Source organism: Sceloporus occidentalis, unplaced genomic scaffold, assembly GCF_023333645.1.
Source record: "Sceloporus occidentalis isolate IW3139 unplaced genomic scaffold, rSceOcc1.0.p SCAF_8, whole genome shotgun sequence".
Lineage (NCBI taxonomy): Eukaryota > Metazoa > Chordata > Lepidosauria > Squamata > Phrynosomatidae > Sceloporus > Sceloporus occidentalis.
In genome coordinates, this window is record NW_028316988.1 from 7,995,909 (window position 1) to 8,023,058 (window position 27,150).

Here is a 27,150-nt window from a genome sequence, read left to right on the forward strand (position 1 = left end):
AGATATAAGGATGGGGAACCATGCCTGTTTCATCCTCCTGCCACAGTTGAAACATCAGGAACAATTCTGACATCCCCTTTCAGGCCATCCATGGTTATTGGAAACATGTGCATGACTTCTGTTGTTGTTGTGTGACTCCCAGTTGTTTCCAATTCATGGCGCTCCTAAATTGAACCTACCATGGGTTTTCTTGGGGAGGAGGTTTGCCCTTGCCTTGTCCTGACACTGAGAGAGTATGACTTGCCCAAAGTCACCCAGTGGGTTTCCATGGCCATGCTGGGAATCCAATCCTGGTCTCCAGAGTTGTAGTCCAACATCCAAACCATTATGCCGCGCTGGCTCTCTACATGGGTTCTACCCCATGGCCTGTTTCTACAGTGCAAAACACAACGGCAACAGCAGCCAAGAAGAATTAAAAACACAAAGTAATTGGAGAACTTGAAGTGGGGTCTCTCAACCCACAGCGCTTTGCTTGCAAACTGGATGCTTTGAGAGTGTCTCATGTGCTACAGCGCATATCTTATCAGAAAGAGCAGGCAGGGGGCTGGAGGGAAAGTAAGGGTGGGAGTGTGGGTCTCTTTTTCTCTCCACACTTCTGCTACTGTAAGTGAAATTGACAAAGGTCTGTCTAGAACAGCGGTTCTCTGTCTTCCTGATGCTGCGACCCTTTAATATAGTTCCCCATGTTGTGGTGACTCCCAACCATAAAATTATTTTCATTGCTACATGCAAATATGTGTTTTCCGATGGTCTTAGGAGACTCCTGTGAAAGGGTTGTTCGACTCCCAAAGGGGTCCCAACCCACAGGTTGGGAACCACAGGTCTAGAGCGTGTAGCAACATGGTCGCTCCCAAAGCCAGGCAGCCAAGCATCCCTCCATTGGGCTTTCCTACTTCCCTCTATTATGATCTGAGCAAACTGATGTTTGCTCCATGAAGGGGCCTGTGGGAGCATTGCTCAAAGTCTATGAATGCAGGGGATGCTTAGGCAAATTGTGTGGATAAACCCTTGCATAAGCCTCTCTGTCTAGCCAAGGGATGGCCACACACACAGCCTGGAAAAGCAGCCTCCTGTTGTCGACAATTTCGGCTGCTCTTTTCTCTCTCTCGGCACAAATGTCCTCTAGAAAGCTGATCTTTCTGGGGAGAGAAAGGGGCCTGGTTTGGTTTCTCCTTAGGGATCACGAGACCGATGGACATTTGCTTCGCCATCAGCCAAATTACAATCCTACCCACTTCCCCTTGAAGGATGTTATTGTTCTTCCCACATGCTTCACATCTGGACTTTACAAATGCAGGGACGCTGATGTTGGGATCGAAGACACATTTGTTTGGCTCGCTTTGTTGAATTGCCGACTGCTCCGCTTCCAGCATATGACCAAATTGGGCAAAATTGTCTCTCTTTATGTGCATTTGGGGGAACTGAAAAGACTGTGTGGTTTCATTTCAGCTCTAGGTAGGAATCATATAAAACATTGGAGCTGGTGCTGGTAGCCTCCCCTTTCCCTTGTAGGAACTCCAGATAGTAACAAAAAAACATGTTCAGTGAAAATGACCTGAACAAATGATCAGGTTTGCATACTCCTATCAACTATGAGATCAAGAATCACAAGAGGAACCGGATGTGCATTCGAATGCTCAACAGAACATGCTTCCAAATGTGGACGATATCCTCCGGATATAATTTAATCTGGGTCGATCTGTCACAGCAAAAACAACCAAACAACCAAACAACCAGCTAAGCTTTCTGGGAGTTGAAGTCCAAAAGGACCAAAGTTTGGGAATCACCGCACTAGAACGTTCTGGCAGAAAACGGTATTGTGTGCCTCCAAGTCATTTCCAACTTATGGCCACCCTAAGGGTTTTCTTAGCAAGATTTGTTCAGAGGCGGTTTGCCATTGCCTTCCTCTGAGGCTGAGAGTGTGTGACTTGACCAAGGCCACCCAGTGGATTTCCATGGCTGTGGGGAATCGATCCCAGGCCTCCAGGGTTATAGTCCAACATTCAAACCACTATGGTACCCTGACTCTTTATTGGAATCTTTAATCCTCTTTGTTTCCATCGCTTTCTTTTCACTGGAATGCACACCTGAAAACATATCCTGCACTACATTGTACTAGAAGTAGAAATACATAAAACCCTTTCCAACCAAGATTAGGGATGGGTTGTGTATGTGTGTATGCACACACAAAAGCTCCAGGAGCAAACACAAGAAAACTGTGGTCCATGCCCAAACTGATGCTTAGAGACAAAAGGATTTTCCACATTCCACACGTTCGCAGTGCCCTGCTTTCAGTCTGCTCTGCATTCCATTCCTTCCATATTTCCATTAATTGCTTAATTTCCAAAATTAATTAACCAATTTCTCCAGTCAATTATGGGATTGCATAGTCTGCCTCCGCTTTGCGTTCATTTGCGTCTTCCTGGAACCGCCGCCACCCCCTCCGTCCCTTATTACAAATGAACATGGGTGTCATGATAAAAATATTTAATGGAATTGTATGGGTGACTGCATCAGGACTGTGCCTCAGTATGCACACATGCTCAATGTTGTATCAATGCACACTTGCGCTCCTGAACATGTGTTGGTGTAAAAGAACAAAACACACACACACACCCCAAAGAAACTGGATTGTATTTGGTTGCAGAATGTTGCAATTTACTAACAAGATGACACTATGCCACTAACACATAATTCTGTGACAGTCAATGTAGGGTAGTGGTTTTAGTGTTAGACTATGACTCTGGAGACCAGGGTTCAATTCCATGTAAACCCACTGGGTGACTTTGGGCATGTCACACTCTCTCAGCCTCAGAGGATGGCAATGGCAAACCCCCCTCTGAAGATAACTGCCAAGAAAACCCTGTGATACGTTCGCCTTAAGGTCACCGTACGGTGGAAACAACTTGAAGGCCCACAACAATTACTATCTGTATTTCAGAAATGAAGCAGTATAGCACCACCAATTGCCATTCCTACAGAATCCTGGGATATGTAGTTTGGTGAGGCACCAGAGCTCTCTGACAGACCAGGCTGAATCCTTCACCAAATTGCAAATCTCAGGATCCCACCATCTTGGTCTTCCTCCTCTGGACATGCTCCAGATTGTCAACATCCGTCTTGTATTGTGGTGACCAGAACTGGACTTTCAATGGCATCTGCTGTATTGATTTCCAATGGGTCCTATCATCTCATGATACATCCAAGTACTGTATTCCAAGGGAAGAGATAACCTCATGCAGCCCAATGGCTGTAGGATAGGATAGGATAGGACAGGACAGGATAGTATTAGATAGGACAGGACAGAATAAGTCAGGATAGGACAGGATAGGATAGGATAGGATAGGATAGGATAGGATAGGATAGGATAGGGCAGGATAAGATAGGACAGGATAGGACAGGACAGGATAATCTCATGCAGCCCTCTGCAACCTCCCACCTCTGCAATGAAAGAGCATTGTGTGGAATTATATCCAAGATACACTGGAGAATATTCAACAATGGTTTTCTCCTTGGGCCCACAGGCAGGGGACAAAACAATACTGTACAAGATCTCCAACCCGATTACGGGCAAAGACACATTTTTGTTCCGTCAAAGGAATGCCTAAGTACCTCCCTTCGAGGTAAGCAGAAGGCGTCGCATCGGATCTGATAGCCAAGCCGAGGCTGTTTATTTATTTGAAAGCTTTCCATCCTGCCTTTCATTCAAATGGCCCTCGGGGCATCTTATAATAGCTTGCAATAATACAAACATGCATAGGACGAAATCCTGAGTTGAGCACACAGAGCGTAACTTGGAAGTATGGGGGGCTTGCAAGCTGCTGGCTTGCTAGTGAACAGAAACATTGCATGACCAAATGCGTGACCAAATGTGCATTTGCAAAGAATGCTCAAGCTATGATCTGTCGATGCTACTTCATCTCCTAGTTCATGAGAGATAGCATGGAATCATAGAATGATAGAGTTGGAAGAGACATCAAGGGCCATCCAGCCCAACTCCATTCTGCCATGCAGGAACTCTCAATCAAAGCACCCCAACAGATGGCCATCCAGCCTCTGTTTAAAGACCCCCAAGGAAGGAGACTAGACTACACTCCAAGGAAGTGTGTTCCACTGTCGAACAGCCCTTACAGTCAAGAAGTACCTCCTAATGTTAAGGTGGAATCTCTTTCCCTGTAGCCTGAATCCATTGCTCCATCTCCTATTCTCTGGAGCAGCAGAAAACAAGCTTGCTCCATCCTCAACATGACACCCCTCCAAATACTTCAAACAGGGCTATCATATCACCTCTTAACCTTCTCCTCTCCAGGCTAAACATACCCATACAGCCTAAAAGAATTAAAAGAATAAAGAACGCACAGCCTAAAAGAATTAATTTTATCCGTTCTCCAGGACCTCATTCCCACTTACAAAAAAATCGGTTTGCGATCCAAATCGATGGATCGATTCGACAGCGGAGTGTGGTTCCCACTACATTTGCCCCGATCACATTTTTTCCCCTGTAAAATAACCCACTTGTGGTTCCCATTCACAAAGAAATCGGTTCAAAATGGATGCGCTCCAGCCATCCGAAGGGCAAATTTAAATCAATTCCAATCCGCATCTGGTTTACACTTGCGCGGAATTGATTTATCCAAAAGGACGCAGAAAACGTCAGCATCAAAAAGACGTGGGTTAAATGGGTCTGGCGCATGGACCCCCTCTCCGAATCGCTTCAGCGATTCGATTTAAGTGGGAACCAGGAGCATTTAAACTGGTTCAAACTGAACTGAGATCTGGTTTAAAAGGTAATAGGAATGAGGCAGGTTGAAGAAGACTTTGGAAAGCAGAGCAAACCAGGAGAGGGATAAAGGAAGATTATACGGAGAGATTTGCTCCCCAAATTACTACTGAACCTTTCCTGTATTATCAGCAATGAAACTCACAGTTTCTTCCAGGAGATGAAATCAATCATTTTGCATTGATTCCTCCAGTTCTGGGCCTCTGCTTTTCCTATCTGCCACCTGAAAGTGATGAAGGAAGACCTGCACCAGAAACCCACCAAATCGGCCGGTGATAAAGATGCTCATCTGGAAACGGAAAGCGAGACCGAAGAACAGAAACAAATCAAAATGCCTGATCAATGACTTTTCTACTAATGCTATGGACTGGCGAGCACTATCTTCCCTTTCTCACCATCGTTCGGGCGAGGAAGAATTCCCCCCGCGCAGGACTGTCAAGTGAGTAAAACGCTTTTGACGGATCGAACGCTTGGCTTTGAACCAAAATAGCCAATTAAAATGAATTTTTACATTGTTATCAACAGAAGTCAGGATCTGAGGATATTAAGCGACAAAAGCAGCGGCTTCCTGTTTAATCCCAGGGCCGGCAAATCACACATCGAAGAAGGGGAACCGTTTTAAAATTCATGGCCTTGTCTACGCCGCTTTATAAGACTATCGGCTGTTTATTTTTCACGGGGGACAATTGATGCTAATGAAAATTAACTGTAGTGAAAGGGGAGCTGTGGACAGAAGGGATCAGTCAATCCTTGCATCTCTTCCTTCCTTAGGAATCAAATGCACTGAAAGCATGGACTTAAACCCCACTGTTCTGACTACAATAGAACCAACTGTGTTGTTGTCGTCGTTATATTTTTTGTATTTCCCTTTTGCCGCAAAATTGGGATGCAAAACGGCTTACAAATTTAAAAAAAATACAGTTAAAAACATACAAGTATTGAACTAGTATTAAACTAATACTCAGCCTTCTCGAAAAAGGCAAAGGGTTTTCAGCTTGAGGATAATGGAGCAGAGGACAGAATAGGGGAATTTCAGCACAGAATAAGAGATAACACATGGATACCTGGTTAATCTAAATGAATATAAGTCTCCAGGACCAGATGAACCACATCCAAGGGTATTAAAAGAACTGGCAAATGTAATATCGGAGCCATTGGCAATCATATTTGAAAACTCCTGGAGAACAGGAGAAGTCCCAACAGACTGGCGGAGGGCAAACGTTGTCCCCATCTTCAAAAAGGGGAAGAAAGAGGATCCAAACAATTATTGTCCAGTTAGTCTGACATCAATACCAGAAAAGATTCTGGATCAGATCATTAAACAGAGAGTCTGTGAACATCTAGAAGGCAATGCCATAATCACAAAAAGTCAACATGGGTTTCAGAGAAACAAGTCATGCCAGACAAATCTGATCTCTTTCTTTGATAAAATTACCAGCTTGGTAGATGAAGGGAATGCTGTGGATATAGTATATCTTGATTTCAGTAAGGCCTTTGACAAGGTTTCCCATGACATTCTTGCAAACAAGCTTGTAAAATGTGGGCTAGACAAAGTAACTGTTACATGGATTTGTAATTGGTTGACCGGCCGAAGCCAAAGGATGGTCAGCCATGGCTCCTTTTCATCCTGGAGAGAAGTGACCAGTGGGGTGTCCAGTGGGGCTCTGTCCTGGGCCCAGGGCTATTCAACGTCTTTATCAATGACCTGGATGCCAGAATTGGGGACATACTTATCAAATTTGCAGATGACACCAAATTAGGGGAAGTAGCTAATACTCCAGAGGACAGGATCAAGATTCAAAACGACCTGAACAGAGCTGGGCCAAAGCTTATAAAATGGAAGTCAACACAGAGAAATGTAAGGTACTGCACTTAGGGCGGAAAAATGAAATGTACAGATATAGGATTATCGGGGACACCTGGCTGAATGAAACTACATGTGAAAGGGATCTGGGAGTCCAAGTAGACCACAAGTTGAACATGAGTCAACAGTGCGATGCGGCAGCTAAAAAGGCCAATGCAATTTTAGGCTGAATCAATAGAAGAAGAGTGTCTAGATCAAGGGAAGTCATAGTACTTTTTTGCTTTTTTGGTGTGCCTAGACATATCTGGTGGACAAGTGGACCCTTGTTGTCTGCTGAGGTTTGGTTCCAGGAACCCCCGTGAATAACAAAATCCATGGATGCTCAAGTCCCATTAAATACAATGTCATAGCAAAATAATGTCCCTTATACAAAATGGGAAAATCAAGGTTGATACTTGAAATTTATACTGTTTTTGCATATTTTCAAGCTGCGGATGCTTGAATCCATGTATTTAAAAAATCCATGGATGAGGAAAGCCAACTGTATTTGGAGAAGTGCAGTTAAAAATACATTCAAATTTGGTATGCCTTTTTGGCATGCCTAGACGCTTTTGGTATGCCTAAACTTTTGGGTATGCCTATACCCAACTAAAAGGCATGTGTTTGGAGAAATGCAGATAAAAACGCATGCAAATGTTCATGGGAGACATCTTTTTTGACCAATGAAGGTTAGGAAGGTGAAGCCAGTGATAAAGAATGGGGTCGGCAAAGGCAGGTTTAACCCCAGTCTCCTTCTTTGGCTTTCTTCCTTTGTCTTTCTTGCCTGTCTGGAGACTGGAAACCTTGGACTCCATTCACTCCTTCCCAATTGGGAGCTACTGATTTTTTAATCATCTTAAGGAAACCAATAATTAAAGCATTGACCACTCTGTCCGTTCGGGTCAAAGAAGTTGAGGAAGCCAATGCACCAGCTAGCGAAAGGGAGACAAAAATGCTTGCATTCCCAGTAGTCCGTAATAGTGAATTTATTGGATTTGTTTTCCTTCTTTAAATAGCTTGCTTTAATTAAGTAATGAATTCTTCTGCTGGGGTTGTGTTGATTTAGCCATAACCTAGAAGTGTCGCACTCTGGGGCACCTTATAGACTAGCAACGTCACGATGGATTATGCGCTTTAAAGCCATGTGGACTTGGATGCTAACAGCAAACTGGTCACCTTGAAGATGCCACAGGAGTCTATTGGGTTTGTCACATTGGGGCCAATTTCAGCATTCAAGAGAGTGCATCCTGCATACAAAGCAAAAATAGCAAGTGATTGCGCAAATGAGGATCACACGCAATGGTGCAAAGAAAGTACAGAGTGGGAATGCTTTGTCGCTGAAATCCCAAAAGTGAACAAATGTGCATTGATGCTTCTTGGTGACCGCTTTAGTGGCGGGTTTTGTGTGACGTCGTGTGAAATCATGACATGTTTTATTACATGATTTTCCCAGGATATTCATGAGATAAATTCTCGATCTCCTTCAAGTGATAAACTCCTTTCATAGAATCATAGAATCATAGAGTTGGAAGAGACCCCAAGGGCCCTGATCCAGTCCAACCCTATTCTGCCATGCAGGAAATCCAAATCAAAGCATCCCCAATGACAGATGGCCATCCAGCCTCTGTTTGAAGACCTCTAGCTCACTGCCACCTCTTACAGAACTAATCTGGATTTTTGGCTAGTAGTATTAGTACTTATTATTATTATTATTATTATTATTATTTCTTACCTACCTCTTCCCATGGATCAAGGTGGGGAACAACAACAAATCAACAAGGCACGCCATCCCTTAAAACACATTAATTAAAACATGTTGTCGTCGTCGTGTTCCTTCAAGCCATTTCCGACTTATGGCAACCCTATGGCAACTCTATCCTGAGGTTTTCTTGGCAAGATTTGTTCAGAAGAGGTTTTGCCATGGTCTTCCCCTGAGGCTGAGAAAGGGTGACTTGCTCAAACCCCAGTGATTTACATGGCCAAACTGCAATTCGATCCCTGGTCTCCAGAGTCCTAGTCCAATGCTCAAACCGCTGCACCATGCCGGCATTAAAGCATGCAGCAGTCCATAAGACATGGACATTTGGAAACCATCCACCTTTAAAATTCATCATTTGAATTCACAACTTAAAAACCATATGGATAAGCCTGCTAAAAGAGACTGATCTTCAGTGCTGTTTTAAATGCAGACAGTGTATTTGGCTGTCAAATCTCTTTTGGCAGGTCATTCCACAATCTAGGGGCAAGTAAAGAAAACATCCTCTGGCTGATAGTTGCCAACCTAGTCCTGGCTGACCGGAGTAAATGTCCTCCAAAGGACCTGAGCGTACAGGGCAGATTATAGGACAGAAGGCGATTCTGTAGGTAACTTGGATCCAAACCATGTAGGGCTTTAGAGGTAATAACCAACACTTTGTACGTTGCCCAGGAACTCATTGACAGGTGTCCTGGTGAAACCAATCGATCCTAACAGCCAAATGATAATTGCAATACATTATAACTACATTGAGCAAGAGTCACTATGGTGTAATGGTGTCATTGTTGGATGAGACCTATACCAGTGATTCTCAACCTTTGCTCCTCCAGGATCACAGCTTCCAGAAGCCCCAGCCAGTTTGGCCAGTAGTCAGGAATTCTGGGAGCTAAAGTCCAAAACATCTGGAGGACCGCAGTTTGGGAATCACTGATCTACCCCCATTGAAATAATGCCGTTCGTCACCACTTCAAATGCTGTAACTCCATCCTAGGGAATCTTGGCATTTGCACTATTACGGGGTCTTTAACCTTCTCTGATGAAGAGTTCTGGTGGCGCGACAAACTACATGGAGCCATGGCACTTAAAGTGGTGTTGAGGTGCATTATTTCTATGGCATAGATACACCCTACGAGTGGGAGATCAGATTCCTACTTGAACCTGAAAACCAATTGGGTGACTTTGGGTAAGTTCCACTCTTTCAGTTTAAGAAGAAGACAATGGTGAACCTTCTCTGAATAAATCTGGCCAAGGAAACCCTATAGCAGTGTTGACTTGAAGGCACATAACAACAGAAACAATGACAGTAAAGTATTAACCACCACAAGAGATGCCAAGTAGGAAAGCGATCATGGAGTAAGGGATCAAAATCAGTCACACACACCCCAATAAACCCCAGCTATTTCCATAAAGAAGCCTTCATTCATACCTACTGGTAGCTAATGTATGGATATATGAAGAACCTTGCTGGATAAGGGCAAAGGCCACTCTCATCCAGCGTTCTGTTCCTACAGCGGCCAACAATTGCTTGTTCCCCAGAAATTGGTATCAAAGAAGAAATTGTTACCACTGTTTCAGAAATATACATGGTCCTGTGGAATGAGAAAACCAGGTTTCGCCAGAAGTGGAGCCAAACTGTCCACTGAGATGGTATTTGAAGCTGGTGGAGCATGAAGGTCCACCAGTAAACTTATGCTGAGGTTCAGGAGGCCAGAAGAAAGGGACGGTTATGGTTGTTAGCCAGATAGTGGCAAAAGGAAGCAATGGGAGGCAGAGTTATGCCCAAGCACTTTTCAATAGTCATTGTTCAACCTGGCATAACGATTGCATAAGGCACTACTCTATACATACGTCTGCAATTGCAAAACAAGGAGTCATGCAGCCACTTCGTCTGGTTACCCCAATGTAAGTCACCATAAGGATTCTGGCCTCTTTGTCAGTCTTTATTCAAAATCTTTCTCTCTCTGCTGAATGCGCCAAATACTGAGAACAGTTGGGTGAGCAATGGAACAAATAATGATGTTGCATGGAAAGCTGGTGATCAGGGGAAGAATTGCTTGCTAGCATCCACAATTTCTACAATACTGACCACCAGCTCCTATGACCTCAGAGTGTAGTGGAGTCTCCTTCCTTGGAGGTCTTTAAACAGAGGCTGGATGGCCATCTATCAGGGATGCTTTGGTTGAGAGTTCCTGCATGGCAGAATGGGGTTGGACTGGATGGCCCTTGGCGTCTCTTCCAACTCTATGATTCTATGACCTTCCTGGCCAGACTGGACATATCAGTTGGACAGGTGAGTAGGACATGGGGCAACGGATTCAAACTACAAGAACAGAGATTCCACCTAAATGTTAGGAAGAACTTCATGAAAGTAAGGGCTGTTCGACAGTAGAAGACACTGCTGCCTCAGAGAGTGGTGGAGTCTCCTTCTTTGGAGGTTTTCTATGGAGGCTGGACGGTTGGGTGTGCTTTGATTGTATCTTCTTGCATGGCAGAAGAGGGTTGGAACGGATGGCCCTTGAGGTCTCTTCCAACGCTACACTTCTACAATTTTGTGATTCTATTAATATACAGGTTGAGTCTCCTTTGTTCAAAAGGCTTTGGACTACAAGAGTTTGGGAGTTTTTCGGATACTGGAATATTTGCGTCTACATAATGAGATTTCTTGGGGATGGGACCCAAGTCTTAACATGAAATTCATTTTTGTTTTGTATACACCTTATAGATATATCTTGAAGTTAATTTTATACATCATATTTTTAATAATTGAGTGCATGAAACCATGTTTGTGTACACTGAACCACCAAAAAGCACAATTTCTCAACCACAATTTTGGATTTTGGAATTTCAGATTTAATGCCAAATAAGAAAGTCTCCACCTGTATTATCCTGGTATTTAAAAGGAGTTTCTCTGTCTCCAAAGCTTCCCAAGCTCTTGCAGTATCAACAGCAATGGGAAGCCAAAGCTGAAGACCACCTTGTCCCAACTTGGTTCCCTCCAGATGTGTTGGGTCTAAGTCCCATCTTCCGTATATCATGACCATAAGGACCAGATGATACGGTTTGTAGTCCAAAGCATTTGAAAGGCAATAGATTAGGTTTGCCTTAGGGTCGCCATAAGTCAAAAATGACTTGGATGCATGCAACAGCAACAACCAGAAACAATTGGGTAAGGCTGCTATGCACAAAGCAGAGTCTACATAGTTGTCAATGTTCATACAATCGTTCTCTTCCTGAACCAAATTGGGGGGGAAAACAAACAGGCTGACAAACCAGACTAAATTGTGGCTCGCTCTTCAGTATATTGTCTGAATGCGTCCTAGCATGTCTAGAGATGAGGAAAGGCACTGAAATATTTGCAAGACCAATATGACCTGAACCGATTCATATTGAATGCATTCTGAAGCAGTCCAGAAAGCAGTCCAGAACATGGTTGCATGACAGAACACCCCACTTGTCTCTGGTGAACGGTAATATCACTGGCACTGTCTTTGCATCTATTATCATTAGTATGTTCATATACTGGACTATGTTGTCGTTTTCCTGGCTTGGTGATCCATTTTCCCCATTAACCGACCCTCTCTTCCTCCTTTCTTCCATCTCCAGGATCAAACCATCCCCAAAAATAGTGCGATCCAAATGTTACCAAATGTGTTCCTGGGGCCAGTGATAAACTCCCCATTGACAGCCTGTGTTACACTGGCTTCCCTGTTGTGTAATTTCGCCTTTTGCCACAAGCACACCGCCTTGCCTGCCTGCCAGCATCATGGTCTTGATGGAGGAATCTAGACAGCCTTCGAAAACACTGATGCGAACATACTGATGTGTGCATGGAAGAGGGGGGCAACAGAACCAAATGGCGATGCATACGATAGCGTGGGATGAAATGCATCTGAATAAAAAGAGGGGGGCGGTTGCGTGTGAATGCAATCCATAGGAGATAGGAGAGCTCCAAAAATGGGAGGAAAGAGGTGGGAGCTGGGAAATCAAAACATTGAATGAAAGGCATGAAATGGGCAACTGCCAGAGAAGCAAAGGAGCAGCCATGGGGGTGTCAGAATGGAAAGACCCCATGTCTTCCCTCTGCTCACCCACCGTCATGACAAGAGAAATGCACAACCCCTTGTTTGAGGTAATCCTGGCCATGCAGAGGACAGCTTAATCCCATAGTCAAGGACAAGCACCTCTGCCATGGCCCATATTTCTGACGCACCCACAGCACCAAAATAAGCCGTTCTGCAAACCAAGGGTCGCTGTTACATAAGCAGAAACCGAGTTGCCCAGCCAGCACGCGAACTGCATGATCCCCTTAGGCAGAAGGCCTGAGAAGCCAGAGAGAAGGGAACGCTCCAGAGCACCATGGCAAGCCATGAAGGTGATGGGTCCCCCGTGACAACCTTTGCTCCATCCTCCTCTGGAAAGAAAGACAGAGACCCTGGCGGTGCCAACAATATAATGCCATATAATACATCACCTGGCATGACCACTGCAACACCTTCTTGCTTACAGGCTATATTCTTGAATGGCCAAGACACACAGTTCTCTTGACCAGATGTTTTTTACAGCTGGAAATTGCACACAGAATGACCCTGGTCACCACGTCCAGTGCATCACCCCCTTCTTGCAAGCTGTGTTTGACCGAACATGCTCTTTTCACAATGCCGGTTAATGCCATGTGAGTATTGCAGAGAATGGCAGCTGCTTTGCCCTGGCATGACCTTCAGCAGCAAGGGGAGGAGTGTCCCAGCTTCTAGGAGAAGCAGGTAAGAACTGTGCACTGTTTGCCACCTGCCTCTGTTTTTCTTAGTGAAGTGGCAAAACACATTGGGCTGGCGAACATCCTAGTACCTTACAACTAGAAAGTACAGTGCACCCTTGGATTACGCGGGGGATCCGCTCTGGACCCCCATCCCACATAAGCCAAATAGCACGTAAGCTCAAGTCCCATTCGATTGAATGGGGCTCATGCTCGCGGCACGCACACCATTCATTCTCCCATCGTGCAGCTTCCGCATAAGGTGGAAGCCACGTATGGGGCGCCCGCCTATAGTGCGGGCTCACTATAGTTCAAGGGACGTCTAGTCCAACCTTCTTGGCATGCAGGAATACACAACCAAAGCACACCTAGAAGATAGCCACCCAGTGTCTTTTTAAAGGATCATCAGAATCACCTGAACACACAGAAAACATTACAACAGCTATCATGGACTGAACTGAGGCTCCATCTAATCCAGGGGTGGGCAACCTCAGCAAATCGATGGGACCATTTTCTGCCCTCTAGGATCTACTCACATCCACACTGTAGAAATAATCCAGGTTGACATAACTTCAGATGCCATGGCTCAATGCTATGGAATTCTGGGATTTGCAGTCTTGTGAGACATTTTGCCTTCTCTATCAGAGAGCTTTGGGGCCACGACAAACGACAAATCCCAGGCCGACAAAAATTAAAACAATAAGACCAAAGCAGAAGTAGCTAGAAATCTGTGGCCACATCCGCATTGCGGAAGTAATCCAGTTTGGCACCCCTTTAACTTCCATGACTCAGTACTATGGAATTCTGGGATTTGTCATTTGTTGTCGTGCCAGAGCTCTCTGACAATTGTCTCAATTCCCAGAATGCCATGGCACTGAACCATGGCATTTGAAGTGGTGTCCACTTGGATTTTTTTCTTCTGCTGTGCAGATGCAGCCACTGTCTGGCTTGGAAAAACTTTCTTTGTTTAAGAAAAGGGTTAAACAGAATCAGAGGACCTGGCAACCTATTTAATAAGGGAATTGCCAGTCTAAGAGCGTTCTTCAAGAAGGGCACATGAGGCTTCTTTGCCAGCAAATGGGCAATACCATGAAGTCTGTGTGGGGCGCCCGGTTGCAGTGTGCCAGCCTTCTTTCTCCCTCAGTGACCCACCAAATGTCTCCAGGATGAGCCAAGGTGCCCCCCAAACTTTGCCCTCCATCAACCAGGTATACTTCATCTAAATTTGGAGGTCCTCCTTTAGCTGTTAGGGCTGATCCTGCATGATTTTCCCTAATCCAGCAGTGAACAGATTGAGGTGAACAGATACAGACTGGGATGCACAGCTGACTAGGATTGAAAAGACCCAGGTTCAAATCCTCTGCTAAAGTTCCTTGGGTGATGTCAGGGTGATGCCTTAGGAGAAACCACTTCACAGGGTTGTTGTGAGACTAAAACGGAATGGGAAGAAACCACGTCGGCCACCCTTGAAGAAAACACGAGATGGAAATGAAATGCATGAATGAACAGGTGAAGAATGAAATATTAAATCGGGAAGAATGGGGATGAGGATGGTACAAAATATGGTACCAAGAACAGGTTGCAAGGAAATGATGGGCAGGTGAAACAGCAGGCATGTGAGTAGGTACGGAGGGTTTGCGTTCAGTTCTAAAGCTGAAGAAATGGCAGCGTCAAGGCATAGAGAACTGTATGCTGTGCAATATTCCCACCGCTGCTCACCTGTGTACCTGAGCTCAGGATCTGAGGATGCATAGGATGGTCATGGAGGGCCTAAAGAGAGGTCATCGGGGCAGAATGGCATGTCAGGGAAGGAAGGGAGCCATCCATCAAAGTCCAGGGAAGATGGGTAGGCGATGGAGATGGTAGCGCCAAGGCAGGATCCGGGGCTTTGAGTGCCATGAGGAGGGGGCATACAGGCTAGTGTCACCAAAACCTTTGAGTGTTCCAGGTGGTATTGCCAGCATCAAGGGGATGGGCAGAAGGAGGCACATAATCAAAGCAAAAGTGCCAGCATAGGGTGGCACTGGAGGCAGACCCGTTTTTGTGCATGCCCCAGCAGCCACATAATTGCCAAGAGTGCTCTGGGACAAAACAGTCAGAAAAGGTGTGGCTAGGAGGGTCGCATTGCCAGGCACAGAAGCGACAATGAACGATGGGGTCCCATTTCCATCTACAAACCCACGCACTGTCTCTTTTAAAGCAGCCCAACTCCCTCTGTTCGCTTCCCATTGCCAGTCCACCATTGCTAATGTGTGTGTGTGTGTGTGTGTGTGTGTGTGTGTGTGTGTGCACGCGCGCGCACACACACACACCTGTCCTTGCCACTTTTCCTTTCTGGGCACCCAGAGCAGAAGCACTCTAGGGCTCTATTTCCTTACAAATTTGGGAAGCTCACTAGTATCCTGATACTGAAGCGCATGGACTTTTCTCACCTCCCCACACCAGTGCATGCAACCCTGGTCTGCCAGAGCAAAAAGGAAGTTTGACAACAGCTGGGTTGGGAAACTGGCACTGAGCCCCCTTGCTTGTGCCCAGCCCACTGGAGTCAGTCAGCGGTGCTGCAAGGAGTGCTCTTGCCATCACCCACCCAAATGTATCCCTGGCATCCTCTTACCTTCGCTGGTGGTGGCTGAGAGGCAGGCAGCTGATGCTGCCAGCAGGAAGGCAGTGAGGGATGCTGAGGGGTCAGATGCTGGGTTCCCTGCCATGGTGCATCCAAGGGATGTCAAGCCGGAGCAAAAAGCACCCAGCTGGAGTGCTGTCGGCAAAGCCCCAGCTGGTCCAAATGTACTTTCCCCACGTTTGCTCACATCCCCACCAACTGCATGGCAGAGGAGGGGTGGGTGGGCGGCTTGTCACAGTTCCCCAAGCCAATTGGATTCACTGCCTGGGCCAAGATATCCCCTTCCCTCCCACCCTATACACCCTGAGCATCGCACACACACATACACACTGTGCACACACACAGAGAAAGAAAGAGAGAGAGCATCTCTTACATGCAGCTGGGCTGGGCTTCTTTTGTCATGCTGTCTGCTTCTTCTGCATCCCTCCTCTCTTTGGGCTGGCTTACAAAAAACAAAACAAAACCCACACACACATATCAGCCCCTGGATGCTCTGTGGTCCCTGGCTCCTTTTGCAAAGCTGGTTGTTTGGGGTTGCTAGGAAACCAGAACTTGCATCCCAGGTCTCCATCCTGGACCCTACGATGGTTCTCAGGTGAGAGGACAAGCCAGAAACCCAGTGGCAGGGCAGGGATGGTGCAGAAAGCAGGCTGGGATGGACTGAAGGCACTGTGAGATTCATTCCCTTCGCTTCATCCACCATTCACTCTCAGCTGTAGACTGTCCTGCGTTTGCTGATCTCCAGGTGCCTTGCTTTTAGCCACTGCTGGGCCAGGCTTTGAACAGCTGTGTGCAGCTGGATTATTCTGCAATAGACTTGCCTCTGCTTTTACTTTATAGATACACAGGTACAAAGGTGGGAGAAAGTTGCCATTCAATCCAGGTGATGCTTTGCCAAAGACGGTCGCCTCTGATTTAGCAAAGTTTATTCTCTCTATATCCATGAGTTTAGGCATGTATATATTGATTTAGAATAAACTTTGTGAAACCAAAAGTGATTGGCTAGGGCAAATTATCACCTGAATAAGACTCCGTTCCAAAAGATCAAAACAACGGTGCAGAAGTCAGTCCATTTATTTATTTTGAGGGAGGTTTTTAAACCGAGGTTAGATGCTGGCCCCCAGGGATACTTCAGCCATCCATTTCCAACATCCGAGGGAGGTTGGACTAGTTGACCCTTGGGGTCCCTTCCAATGCCGCCATTCAATGCTTCTATAATTTGATTTATAAAGCTGTTGTGGGAGATATCTCAAGAATGTGGGATCCTTCATTTACTCAAATGGACGCATGAATCTGATAGGCTTGATACTGAGACAGTCAGAGGCCCAACATCCCAGCAGGAGTTTACAGACATGGAAGACATACACCCCTCCTTTAGTTGAACGCCGAAGAGAGAAACCCGGATCCCAGAGACTATTAAGTACAAGACACTGACCTAATTAGACTCCTGTGTGCTACCTATAAATCTCCCAGTGATTCCCAGCTTTGCTGCTTTCAATTTTCCTACTCATCGATTAGCAATGCTTGATCCAGAGGATCAACAGCACCCCACCTTCCTTTTCATAGAACCATAGTTGGAAGAGATTACAAGGAGCATCCAATGGAGGAAGACATCATCAAAGCACCCCCGACAGATGGCCATCCAGCCTCTGTTTCAAAGCCTCCAAAGAAGGAGACCCCACCACTCTTCAAGGGAATATGTTCCACTATCGAAGAGCTCTTACTCTCAGGAAGTTCCTCCTAAAGTAGAGGTGAGATCTCTTTTCCTGTAGTTTGTATCCATTGCTCTGGGTCCTAGTCTCTGGATCAGCAGAAAACAAGCTTGCTCCATCCTTCAAATATTTAAACAGGGCTATCATATCACCTCTTGACCATCTCTTCTCCAGGCTAAACATCCCCAGTTCCCTAAGTCTCTCCTCATAAGGCATGGTTTCCAGACCTTTCATCATTTTGGTTGTCCTCCTCTGGACACCCTCCAGCTTGTCTACATCCTTTTTGAATTGCGGTGCCCGGAAGTAGACACGATATTCCGGGTGAGGTCTCATCAAAACAGAATAGAGTGGCAATATTACTTCCCTATTTTATTTTATCTTAATCCCACCTTTCTCCCAAGTTGGGACCCAAAGTGGCTCAGAATATATCAATCTAGACACTGCACTAGGATAATGAGACACACCGGCCAAAAGTGGTGTGCCGGCACCGAAACTAGGGTTCCAGAGTGCATGGCAACCACACGCTCTGGAACCCTAGTCCATACACGCAGCGTCATCATGGTGGCGTCCTGTCCACATGGGCGCTGCCATGATGACAATGATGATGCATGTCACTGCGTGATGTGTATGTCACGAGTGTGCCAATGGTGCACTAGTGACATACGCAACACATCACAAAAAGAACCCAGAAGAACTGGGTTCTTTTTATTGCAGAGGGATGCTGCACAGTTTGGCGGCTGTGGCGTCCTTTCGCAGTTAAAATGGGTGACTGTAGCCCACCATTTCGGTGCAGTATGTACTTCCCCTACTGGCTTTTTTAAGCTCATGTGTCACACTACTAACTCATGTTCAACATGTGGTCTTCTAGGACTCCCAGATACCTTTTGCACGTAGTTGTCAAGCCAAGTGTCCTCATCTTATATTGGTGCATTTCATTTTTTTATGCCAGGTATAGTACCTTAGATTCCTCCCCGTTGAAATTCATTTTGTTAGTTTTGGACTCTCTGCAGTATCTGTGCCACAACCGTAGCAAGGAGTATGAGCCAAAAAGGTTTGCAGACCCAGAACACAGTTGCTCTAAGCCTGCCTTTCCACTCTTTCCGTTGTGTGTTTGTGCGACAAGAATCCAGCCATCAGCAGACACCGACATGTTTGCATGTGTGTCCTGGAATGCATTTCTAATTCATAAAATCCTGGCCATAACGGGAGTTGGTGCTGACCCAATTTTCAATCTGCCTGCATTTGGGTATTTTTACCCACTCATAAATGCCCAGAGCCAGAAGTAAGCTGGGATGAGTAAATAGAGACAGATTGTGGCAATGTTAAACAACAACAACAACTTAGCTGCTTCTGGGCTAGGAATGCAAGGGATGTGTTTCTCATTCACATGAGCAGCAATGCCACACGTTTTCTGACATTTCATGGGGTGCAATGAAATGCATTATTGCAATTCCACTGTTGTATATATTCAATGTTTTGTCGAATTTAGCTATTCCTGGGATGACTCTTGATTGCGTTTGGATTGCCTTTGGATTGCTTGTGACATTGTATGATATTCTCTTGAAAAATAACATAAAACCCCATGGATGACCCTGGACTGACATTCATTTAACCTTCCCACCTTTGAGACTCACGGAAAGGAAGAAGTTGGCAGCATGAGCTTTCCTGGACTTCACTTCCAAGTTTCCAAATGCATCTGAGGAAGTAGAGTTTAGTCTAGGAAAGCTCATGCTGCCAATCTCTTTCAGTTTGTCCCAAAGGTGCTGCAAGATTTCTCCCTCTTAAATTCATTTTGTACTTTTGGCCCAACTCTCTAATCTGTTAAGTGCATTTTGAATGACTACTAAAAGAAACATGAAGAAACTTTCAGACCAAAAACAAATGAGTAATGAATTCTTGCGTTCCTATATGACTTGCTTGCAATAATCTTTGCATTATATCCAAGCATCTGGTGATTCTGGCACATGGTTTATTCTGGAGCAGGTTCTTACACAGAAAGAGCCAACTTTGCCTTGTTGCTTTGCTACTTCAGTTTAGTGAAATGAAGCAACCTTAAACCCAGTAAAATGGACTGGACATCTCCAGCCTTTGACATCTGGAGTTGAAATACATCCCAAGAATGAATATAGAGACATATTGTAGCACCTTTGAGACTAACTGAAAGAAAGAAGTTGGCAGCATGAGCTTTCGTAGATTTAGATCTACTTCCTCAGATGCATTTGGTCGAGTGGAAAGCCAGGGACACAACTTCTTTCTTTCAGTTAGTCTCAAAGGTACTGCAAGATCTCTCTCCATACCAATCCCACAGACTAACACGGCTATATCTTTGAATCCTATCCCAGGGATGAATTATGGAGAAATACGGAACTAGAAAGGCTGATGATCAGACCAGGTATAAGGGAGCTTCCTACGTTTCACCCAAACACATTGCAGAAACTACCATCTATTTGAGATACATCCATAATGCAAAGCTATTAACTTAAACTGTTGTCTTTGCTGCCGGGACTCTGCACATGCCTTGAATGCAGATCGCAGCGAGGCTGAAAATTACACAGCAATGTGCATAATCCCTTTGAAAAGCACTTGGTACGAGGACGCGTTCTCCACCGAGAGTCGTTCCTTGGCCCAGGCAAATTATGCTAAGGGTTGGGAAGTACCTTATGGGTTACCGGGTAAAACACATCCCAAATCAGCTTGTTCGGGAACCTGAACTCGGATGCGAAAGGCCGTCTCCCAACAGGTAAGGAAAGCAACAAGGCGGAAAGTAATTCAGTTCATTACACAGAAAGAGGAGGTGGCTTTTTTCCCCCTACCATTATTAACCCTAGTTATCTCTTCCTCCGTCTCTCTCTTGCAAAGATGATCCTCTTTGGGAAAGGGAAAAGAAGGGATGATTAGAAGTGAAAGAGAGAAAGAGGGAGAGATACAAGAAAGAAAACTGAAGACGAGAGCAAAAATTATGGTTACTTTTCACCTCGGTAGTATAGCATATGATTACTTTTCACCTCTTTAGTATAGCGTGTGATGTATGTGTTTTAATAATAATCCCACTATTATATTATTACTATTATTAGTAATAATAATCCCGCTATTTTTTCCATTTTAATCCAAACCATGACACTGTAAAGTAACCTGTCCTGGGTTCTCCAACACCTGCAAGAGAATCATTGAGGATAAAGTTGAACGTGGAAATAATGAAGAACGCATATCGAATCCAAAGAGTGCAACTGCAAACAGAAATAATAGATTAATTAATTAATTAAGAGGAAATGATAGCTTAAATTATTAAAATAAATTTTAAAAGAAAAAAGATATAGACAGGCCAAAATAAAGCTGCTTCTGGTCTCTTTGGAGGTATGCTGTTTAAATGATGCATGGGTCCTAAGCGTCCGGAAGTAATGCCAAAGCCTTACTCCAATCCTAAGCACTGGAACGCAGCTTTGGCACAGCTTCTGGACTCTTAGGACCCATGCATCATTTAAACAGCATACCTTCAAAGAGACTCGAAGCAGCTTTATTTTGGCAGTCTGTAACAGGCCTGAACATTTTACTTTGAGGCCACAAACAGGTGGCCACTGATCTACCCAAAGAGTTGTATCCAGTGCAAAACCAAGAGCGCTTTTTCCCATCTTTTCCATCATGTTTTCTTCAACTTTGGCAAAATAGTCTGTATTAGGGATGCAACTCTTACCGGCAAGAATGAATCATTTTAAAATCTTCATCCTTGCTGCAAGAAAGATCAAGCAAAGATGTTTTAAAAGGCTATTCGCAGTATGGGATTGTGCCAAAAAATAGTGCACAGGTTTCCACACTGAAAATACTTATGTGCAGAACACAAGTTTCCTGCATGGAAAACATCCTTTTTGTTCCTGTGCAGAAAATTGTCTTTTGTTTCGTTTTTTGTGCAGAAAACTTATTTTCTCTGCAGAAAATGCCAATTTCTGAGCCAACAAAAGACATTGCCAAATATTGTTAAAGTGTCTTTCCATCCCTGTACAAAACTAGTGTCCTTTTCTCGATGTGAAGCTAAGCCAACAAACAAATGTACAGAGGAATCGCCGTGGGACTGACATATCACAAAGACACAAAACCTCTACCATTTTTATTCATCCATTCAACAAAGCTGTCATAAGACCAACTTTATTTTGAGTTGATTCAACTTTTTTCAAACTCACTGTCTTGTGATGCAAAGGATTGTCATGTGTGCGCATGTTGTCTCATTTGGCACATTGGGACAAACCCAGGCAACACTTCTATTCCAATCAGATGGAAACCCTAGTTCAGTGATGGCGAACCTATGGCATGCGTGCCAGAGGTGGCACTCAGAGCCCTCTCTGTGGGCACATGTGCCATCGCCCCAGCACAGAGTTCGCCAGAGGTTGTTACTAGAAAGCCAGAGGGACATGGCACTTTGCAATAAATAAGTAGGTTTGGGGTTGCTGTTTGGGCACTCGGTCTCTAAAAGGATCGCCATCACTGCGCCTAGTTTCTTGAGTCTCTCTTGAGTTGATCGAGTTCAGCTTTTTCCCACTCTCTTGCAGAGGTTGTTTTCCAAGACACAAACCATGGCATGTGTGCCACAAAGAGACAGCAGGTACAATTAAGCTGCCCACGGAGCGGAGCAGCGCACCATATGGCGGCACCACAGGTGCCAAACAACACCTACAGCTTTGCCAGACTCACAAAAGGAGAAGACACTCTTCAGCCTTTAAGTCTTGCACATTTGAGGCTGGTTTTATTCCTTTGCTGTACCAACTCCCGGCTTCCCTGATCCTGGGCCCATCGTATCTGCTGGGATTTGGTTCCAGGATGCCACCATAGATATCAAAATTGGTGGATGCTCAAGTCCCCTTAGGTACAACGGTGTAGTAAAATGGTGCCTCTCATATACAATTGGCAAACTCCAGGTTTGCTTTGAGGTGGGGGATTTGGGAATCTTTTCGAGCCATGGATGGTTGAATGCGTAGATGCAGAATCCATGGACATGGAAGGTCAAATAGTTAACATCGGAATCCTTTGGCCAGTTATGAATGTGTAACTAGTGCAACTGCTATGTATTCACAATCCCTACAAAGCCCCTAGTTTAGGGACCATGAAAAGTCCTGCAAACACCAAAATACCTGTATTTTATTTTACAATGTGCCCACGTTATATGCGGCTTTGCGCTTATATGCAAAGCCGTGCGGGAGGACGCAGGACGCAAGGGGTGGCATGTACCATTTGGATGAATGGGGCATGCGCCTGTGGTGCACGCGCACCGGCGTGCTGCCACATGCACGAGCCCCATTCACTTGAATGGGGCTTGAGCATGAGTGGTATTTGGCTTATGTGGGGGGGTCTGGAATGGATCTCCCGCGTAAGCCATGGGCACACTGTATTTATCTATTTAAAGGATTTGTATCCCACCTTTCTTCCACAATGGGATTCAAGACGGATAAACATTGTAAGCAGCATTGGGGTTACAGATGGATTTGTCGAATCCTAGAAGTTTATCACGCTAGCGAGTTTCTGCAGACAAACGAGAGTTAAATGGGAGTTAAACTACATTCAAATTGAAAGTAGACTTGTAAATACGGTTAATTTTTCACACCGAAATGGCATCAAAGTGCAATAACGTGAATCTAATCTGCAGTTAAAGCAGAGGAAACCAGCCGCTTTTCAAATTCGGAACTCAACCGAATTTGAAACGCTGCGGATTAACTTCGTGTTATTGCATGTTAACTGTGACATCGTGTGAAAAACTTTGGGCATTTCCTGGTTTCTTTTGCATTAAATCGCGTTTAAATCCCATTTGCCCGCAGGATCTGGCTAGTGTGATAGCCTACAACTTCCTAGAGTTGTAGGGAACATCTTACAGTCTGCACATGCAGCTTTTCCCAACCTTTTATGAGAAGCTGCATTCCCCGCCATCCCAGCTCTATGTCTTCTACTGCCTTTCTTCACATAAACAACCTTTCCCTTCACTGGACCAGGTTGGGGCCTCTCCAAGACATTGAGGACTGTTGTCTTCTACGGTTCCCATCTCTTTGGAGGCTCTTTGTGCTCCGTCCCAGGAAGACGTGGGTTTGCAGCTGCTGCGTTGCGTGTTTGGCATATCCCCACACAGGCTACACGCAGCTGTTCCATGTCTGCCAGCCCTCCCCTGCTGGGCACTGACCTGCATCCCTTTCGAAAACAAGCTAAAATATATACAGTACTCCAACAGTGGAGGTTCTCAGTGCTTGAGGACAAGATCTAGTTCTGTATTGACCGAGGTGCGTCGTAACAGTTGGATAAAACAACCCAAGGCCCCTGTTCTTGGGTAGCAAGTGGATCCCAGAAGGATACCACTGAACTGGAACACACTGAATAAAATAACTGAAAACCAGTATTTCTATGAATGTGGCCGAATAAACCGGCATCTCCCTGTCTTCTTGGTAGGGAGTTCGGGTGATGCAAGGCGTCCGGAGCAAACAAACCAGATGACATCTGGCTCATTCGGCACCAAACCCAGGGTATACCTCTCTTAATACAAAGTAAGAAAATGTGAGTGTTCCCTGCTTGCTCCAGATCTTCCAAGAAGATCCAGAGCCCTCCATTCTGATGACAGGCAGCTGTTTAAAATGTGTCCCGCCATGGTGACTGGTGCATCCATCACGGCCATGGGTCGCTCATTCGGAGGTCAGAACGAAGCTTCCAGCCATGTGATGGTTGTTGAGTGACTTGTTATGACCTCAAAATAAAGCAAGCCACCATAGTAGTAGATACACTGAGTGGCACAGTGAGAGGGCCTAAAGTAATGGGAGAAGGGCAGGGCAGCTCTGGAACCAAGATCAGAGAATCATAGAACCACAGAGTTGGAAGAGTCTCCAAAGACCACCCTGTCCAACCCTCTGCCATGCAGGAACACAGAATCAAAGCACCCCCAACAGATGGCCATCCAATCTCTGTTTGAAGATCTCCAAGGAGACTCCACCACTCTCCACTGTTGAACAACTCTTACCATCAGAAAGTTCTTCCTAACGTTTAGGTGTATGTACAATAGATGCGGCCCATCTCTGCATACGTCTACTCTTGTGCCTAACTCGGAAACTTCAATTGGTTCAAAACATGGCAGCCAGACTGGTCACTGGGAGACCTAGGAGTGACCATATAGTCCTTCACTGGCTACCCATTAGCTTCTGAGCACAGTACAAGGTGTTGGTTATGACTTTCAAAGCCCTTCATAGCTTGGGTCCAGTTTATTTATGGTATTGCCTTCTCCTATACAATCCGCCCCACACACTTAGGTCCTCTGGGAAAAATCTACTGGAGCCAGCAAAAAGTAAGCTGGCTGCGGTTACCTAGAGGACCTTCTCCTCTACCACTCCCAAGTTATGGAATAGCCTGTCGGAGGAGACCTTTCCATCTCTATGATTCTGGGGTTCTCTTGGGTCATGACTTTGAGGAGTCCTCAGAGATGTTGCTTTGGGATTGAGGGAACCATGTTGAGCAGATCCTGGAAACAGATGGAAGTAGAAGAAGGAGGAGGAGAAGAAGAGCCTGAGCAATGGTTTGGCACTTACCTGCATCAATAGATGGAGCCTCCAAGCCATCCTGAGCGGAATATTGATGGCTGCCTCCTCCAGTGGCTTCCTAGGGTGCAGCTGGCAGGTCACCTACCTTCTAATCCCATCTGACAGTCTCAGTGCGGCTCAGTAGCCACAAACCTAAGCCCCTTCCCCCCCGGTGTCAACTCCACACAATGAGCGCCTCCATGAAATCCATCTGACATTAGCCACTTCCTAATAAAGCTGTCAGAGGCGTCCCCCATTATCCCCCAGCCTACCAGCCCCACTTGCCCTCGGTTTCACCAGATAATCTGCCTTTTTAAAGAGAGATTTTCTGCCAGCTCAGGGAAAGTTCAGTCCCGTCTCAGCCGCTTGTTACCACGGCACGCCGCCGCAAGGAAACCAATCGCCGCTCAGCACGGTGGTGCCTGCCGTCTCCCCAAAGTCCTGACGGGCTTAATTCCAATGTTCCACCAGGAGCAATGAGCATTGCTTCTCTCCATAGCCCAGGCTTGCTGGGATTGAGGCATACCACACTATGCCTAGCCCACCCTCTCACCAATCATGTGTCATTGTGATAGTTTTGCTGCCGAGGGCAGGAAGAAATTGTGTATCCCTGAAAACTAGTATGCGTCTGGTATTGGTACGCCATGTTCTCTAAGCTTACTCCAAATCAACCTCCACTGACACCATTGGGCCATTCTTTTGACTACAGATGATAAATGTTGATGTCTTTGAGTGCCGGCGGATGCCGAGAACAAGGAAGAATTTTTACATCCCGCCGGTTTGAGACATATAGGGAAATTCCTTTCCTGCAATGGCGGGAATATGTTCAGCTTTCCTGCAAAAGTTGGGCAGCCAGCCCAAGAAAGAGCATCATTTTCCAGAAGCCACTCAGCTTCTTCCCGAGAACCGAGCAGCTTTCCATGAAATCGGTGCTGGTTTTGGTGCGGAAAAGGAATCGTGCAACAATTAGACTGTTTCTAGGCAACCTCATGTGTATGGTGCATACAATTGCTTGCACACCGAAGATGTTGTACAAAATCTAGCAATCTTTAACCAAAAAAATAGGTTCCTGGTTGTGTTGTGTGATCTTGCTGTTTTCTATGTAAACAAACAGCAAACCTGCGTCGCAAAACCATAGTTTCCTGCATGGCAGGGAGTTGGACTGGTTAGCACTTAGGATCTCTTCCAACTCTACGATTCTATTATTTCTATCCTTACAGTGACATGGTGACAGTGGCAGGTAAAGGCCTCACGGTGGTGGTGGATGGTCATATGAACACCCATCCATTGCCACACTGGCCTGGGGTTTGACCTGGGTCATAGAATCATAGAGTTGGAAGCGATCACAAGGGCAATCCAGTTCAACCCCATTCTGCCATGCAGGAAATCTCAATCAAACCATACTGGACAGATGGCCATCCAGCCTCTGTTTAAAGACCTCCAAAGAAGGAGACTCCACCAAAATCTCCGAGGAAGGAATTTGTTCCACTGTCGAACAGCCCTTACTGTCAGGAAGTTCCCCCTAATGTTGAGATGGTATCTCTTTTCCTGTAGCTTGCATCCATTGTTCTGGGTCCTACTCTCTGGAACAGCAGAAAACAAGCTTGCTCCATTCTCAATACGATATGCCTTCAAATACTTAAAACAGGGCTATCATATACCTCTGAACCTTCTCTTCTCCAGGCTAAACATCCCCAGCTCCCTAAGTCGTTCCTCATAGGGCATGGATCAGAACCATGGATGGGATACTACAGGGTTGGTCCATGGTATCCCGTCCATCTCGATGGACCCTCTTCACCTCGTGGTCTACTTGAATAACTTTGCTTGGGAAGCTTCACAAAGTTGCGCACTTCAGGTCACTGGCCATCTTCATTTGGCAATGGTCTCTCGTGACTTCGATGCCTCTCTGGTGACATTTACCCCAATAGTCTCAATGTAACACTATCACCTCTTTTACCCGTCACTGCCTTCATCTATCCCACAACTATGTTGCCTAGATAATGGGAGATGCTCATTTTCCCAGGGTCCAAATCAAGTGAAATCAGCTTCATTTGGATGTCTGGTACAAAGAGATCTAGATCAATTGACAACCCATATATATATATATATATATATATAGAGAGAGAGAGAGAGAGAGAGAGAGTAACT

General features: G+C 45.4%; 2 protein-coding genes across 2 annotated transcripts in view; one reads left to right on the forward strand and one right to left on the reverse strand.

Annotated features, from left to right (window-relative positions):
- LOC149307763 (ephrin type-A receptor 8-like) overlaps positions 1-15,827 on the reverse strand; it is a 62,499-nt gene extending 46,672 nt beyond the window's left edge. The window contains exon 1 of the mRNA XM_089534396.1: positions 15,747-15,827. The gene's annotated coding sequence lies outside the window, so the exon portion shown is untranslated. The remainder of the gene's footprint in view (positions 1-15,746) is intronic.
- Positions 15,828-16,339: 512 nt separating this feature from the next.
- LOC149307764 (protein Wnt-4-like) overlaps positions 16,340-27,150 on the forward strand; it is a 139,494-nt gene continuing 128,683 nt past the window's right edge. The window contains exon 1 of the mRNA XM_089536807.1: positions 16,340-16,350. Within this exon, the coding sequence (XP_089392933.1) occupies positions 16,340-16,350 (11 nt within the window). The remainder of the gene's footprint in view (positions 16,351-27,150) is intronic.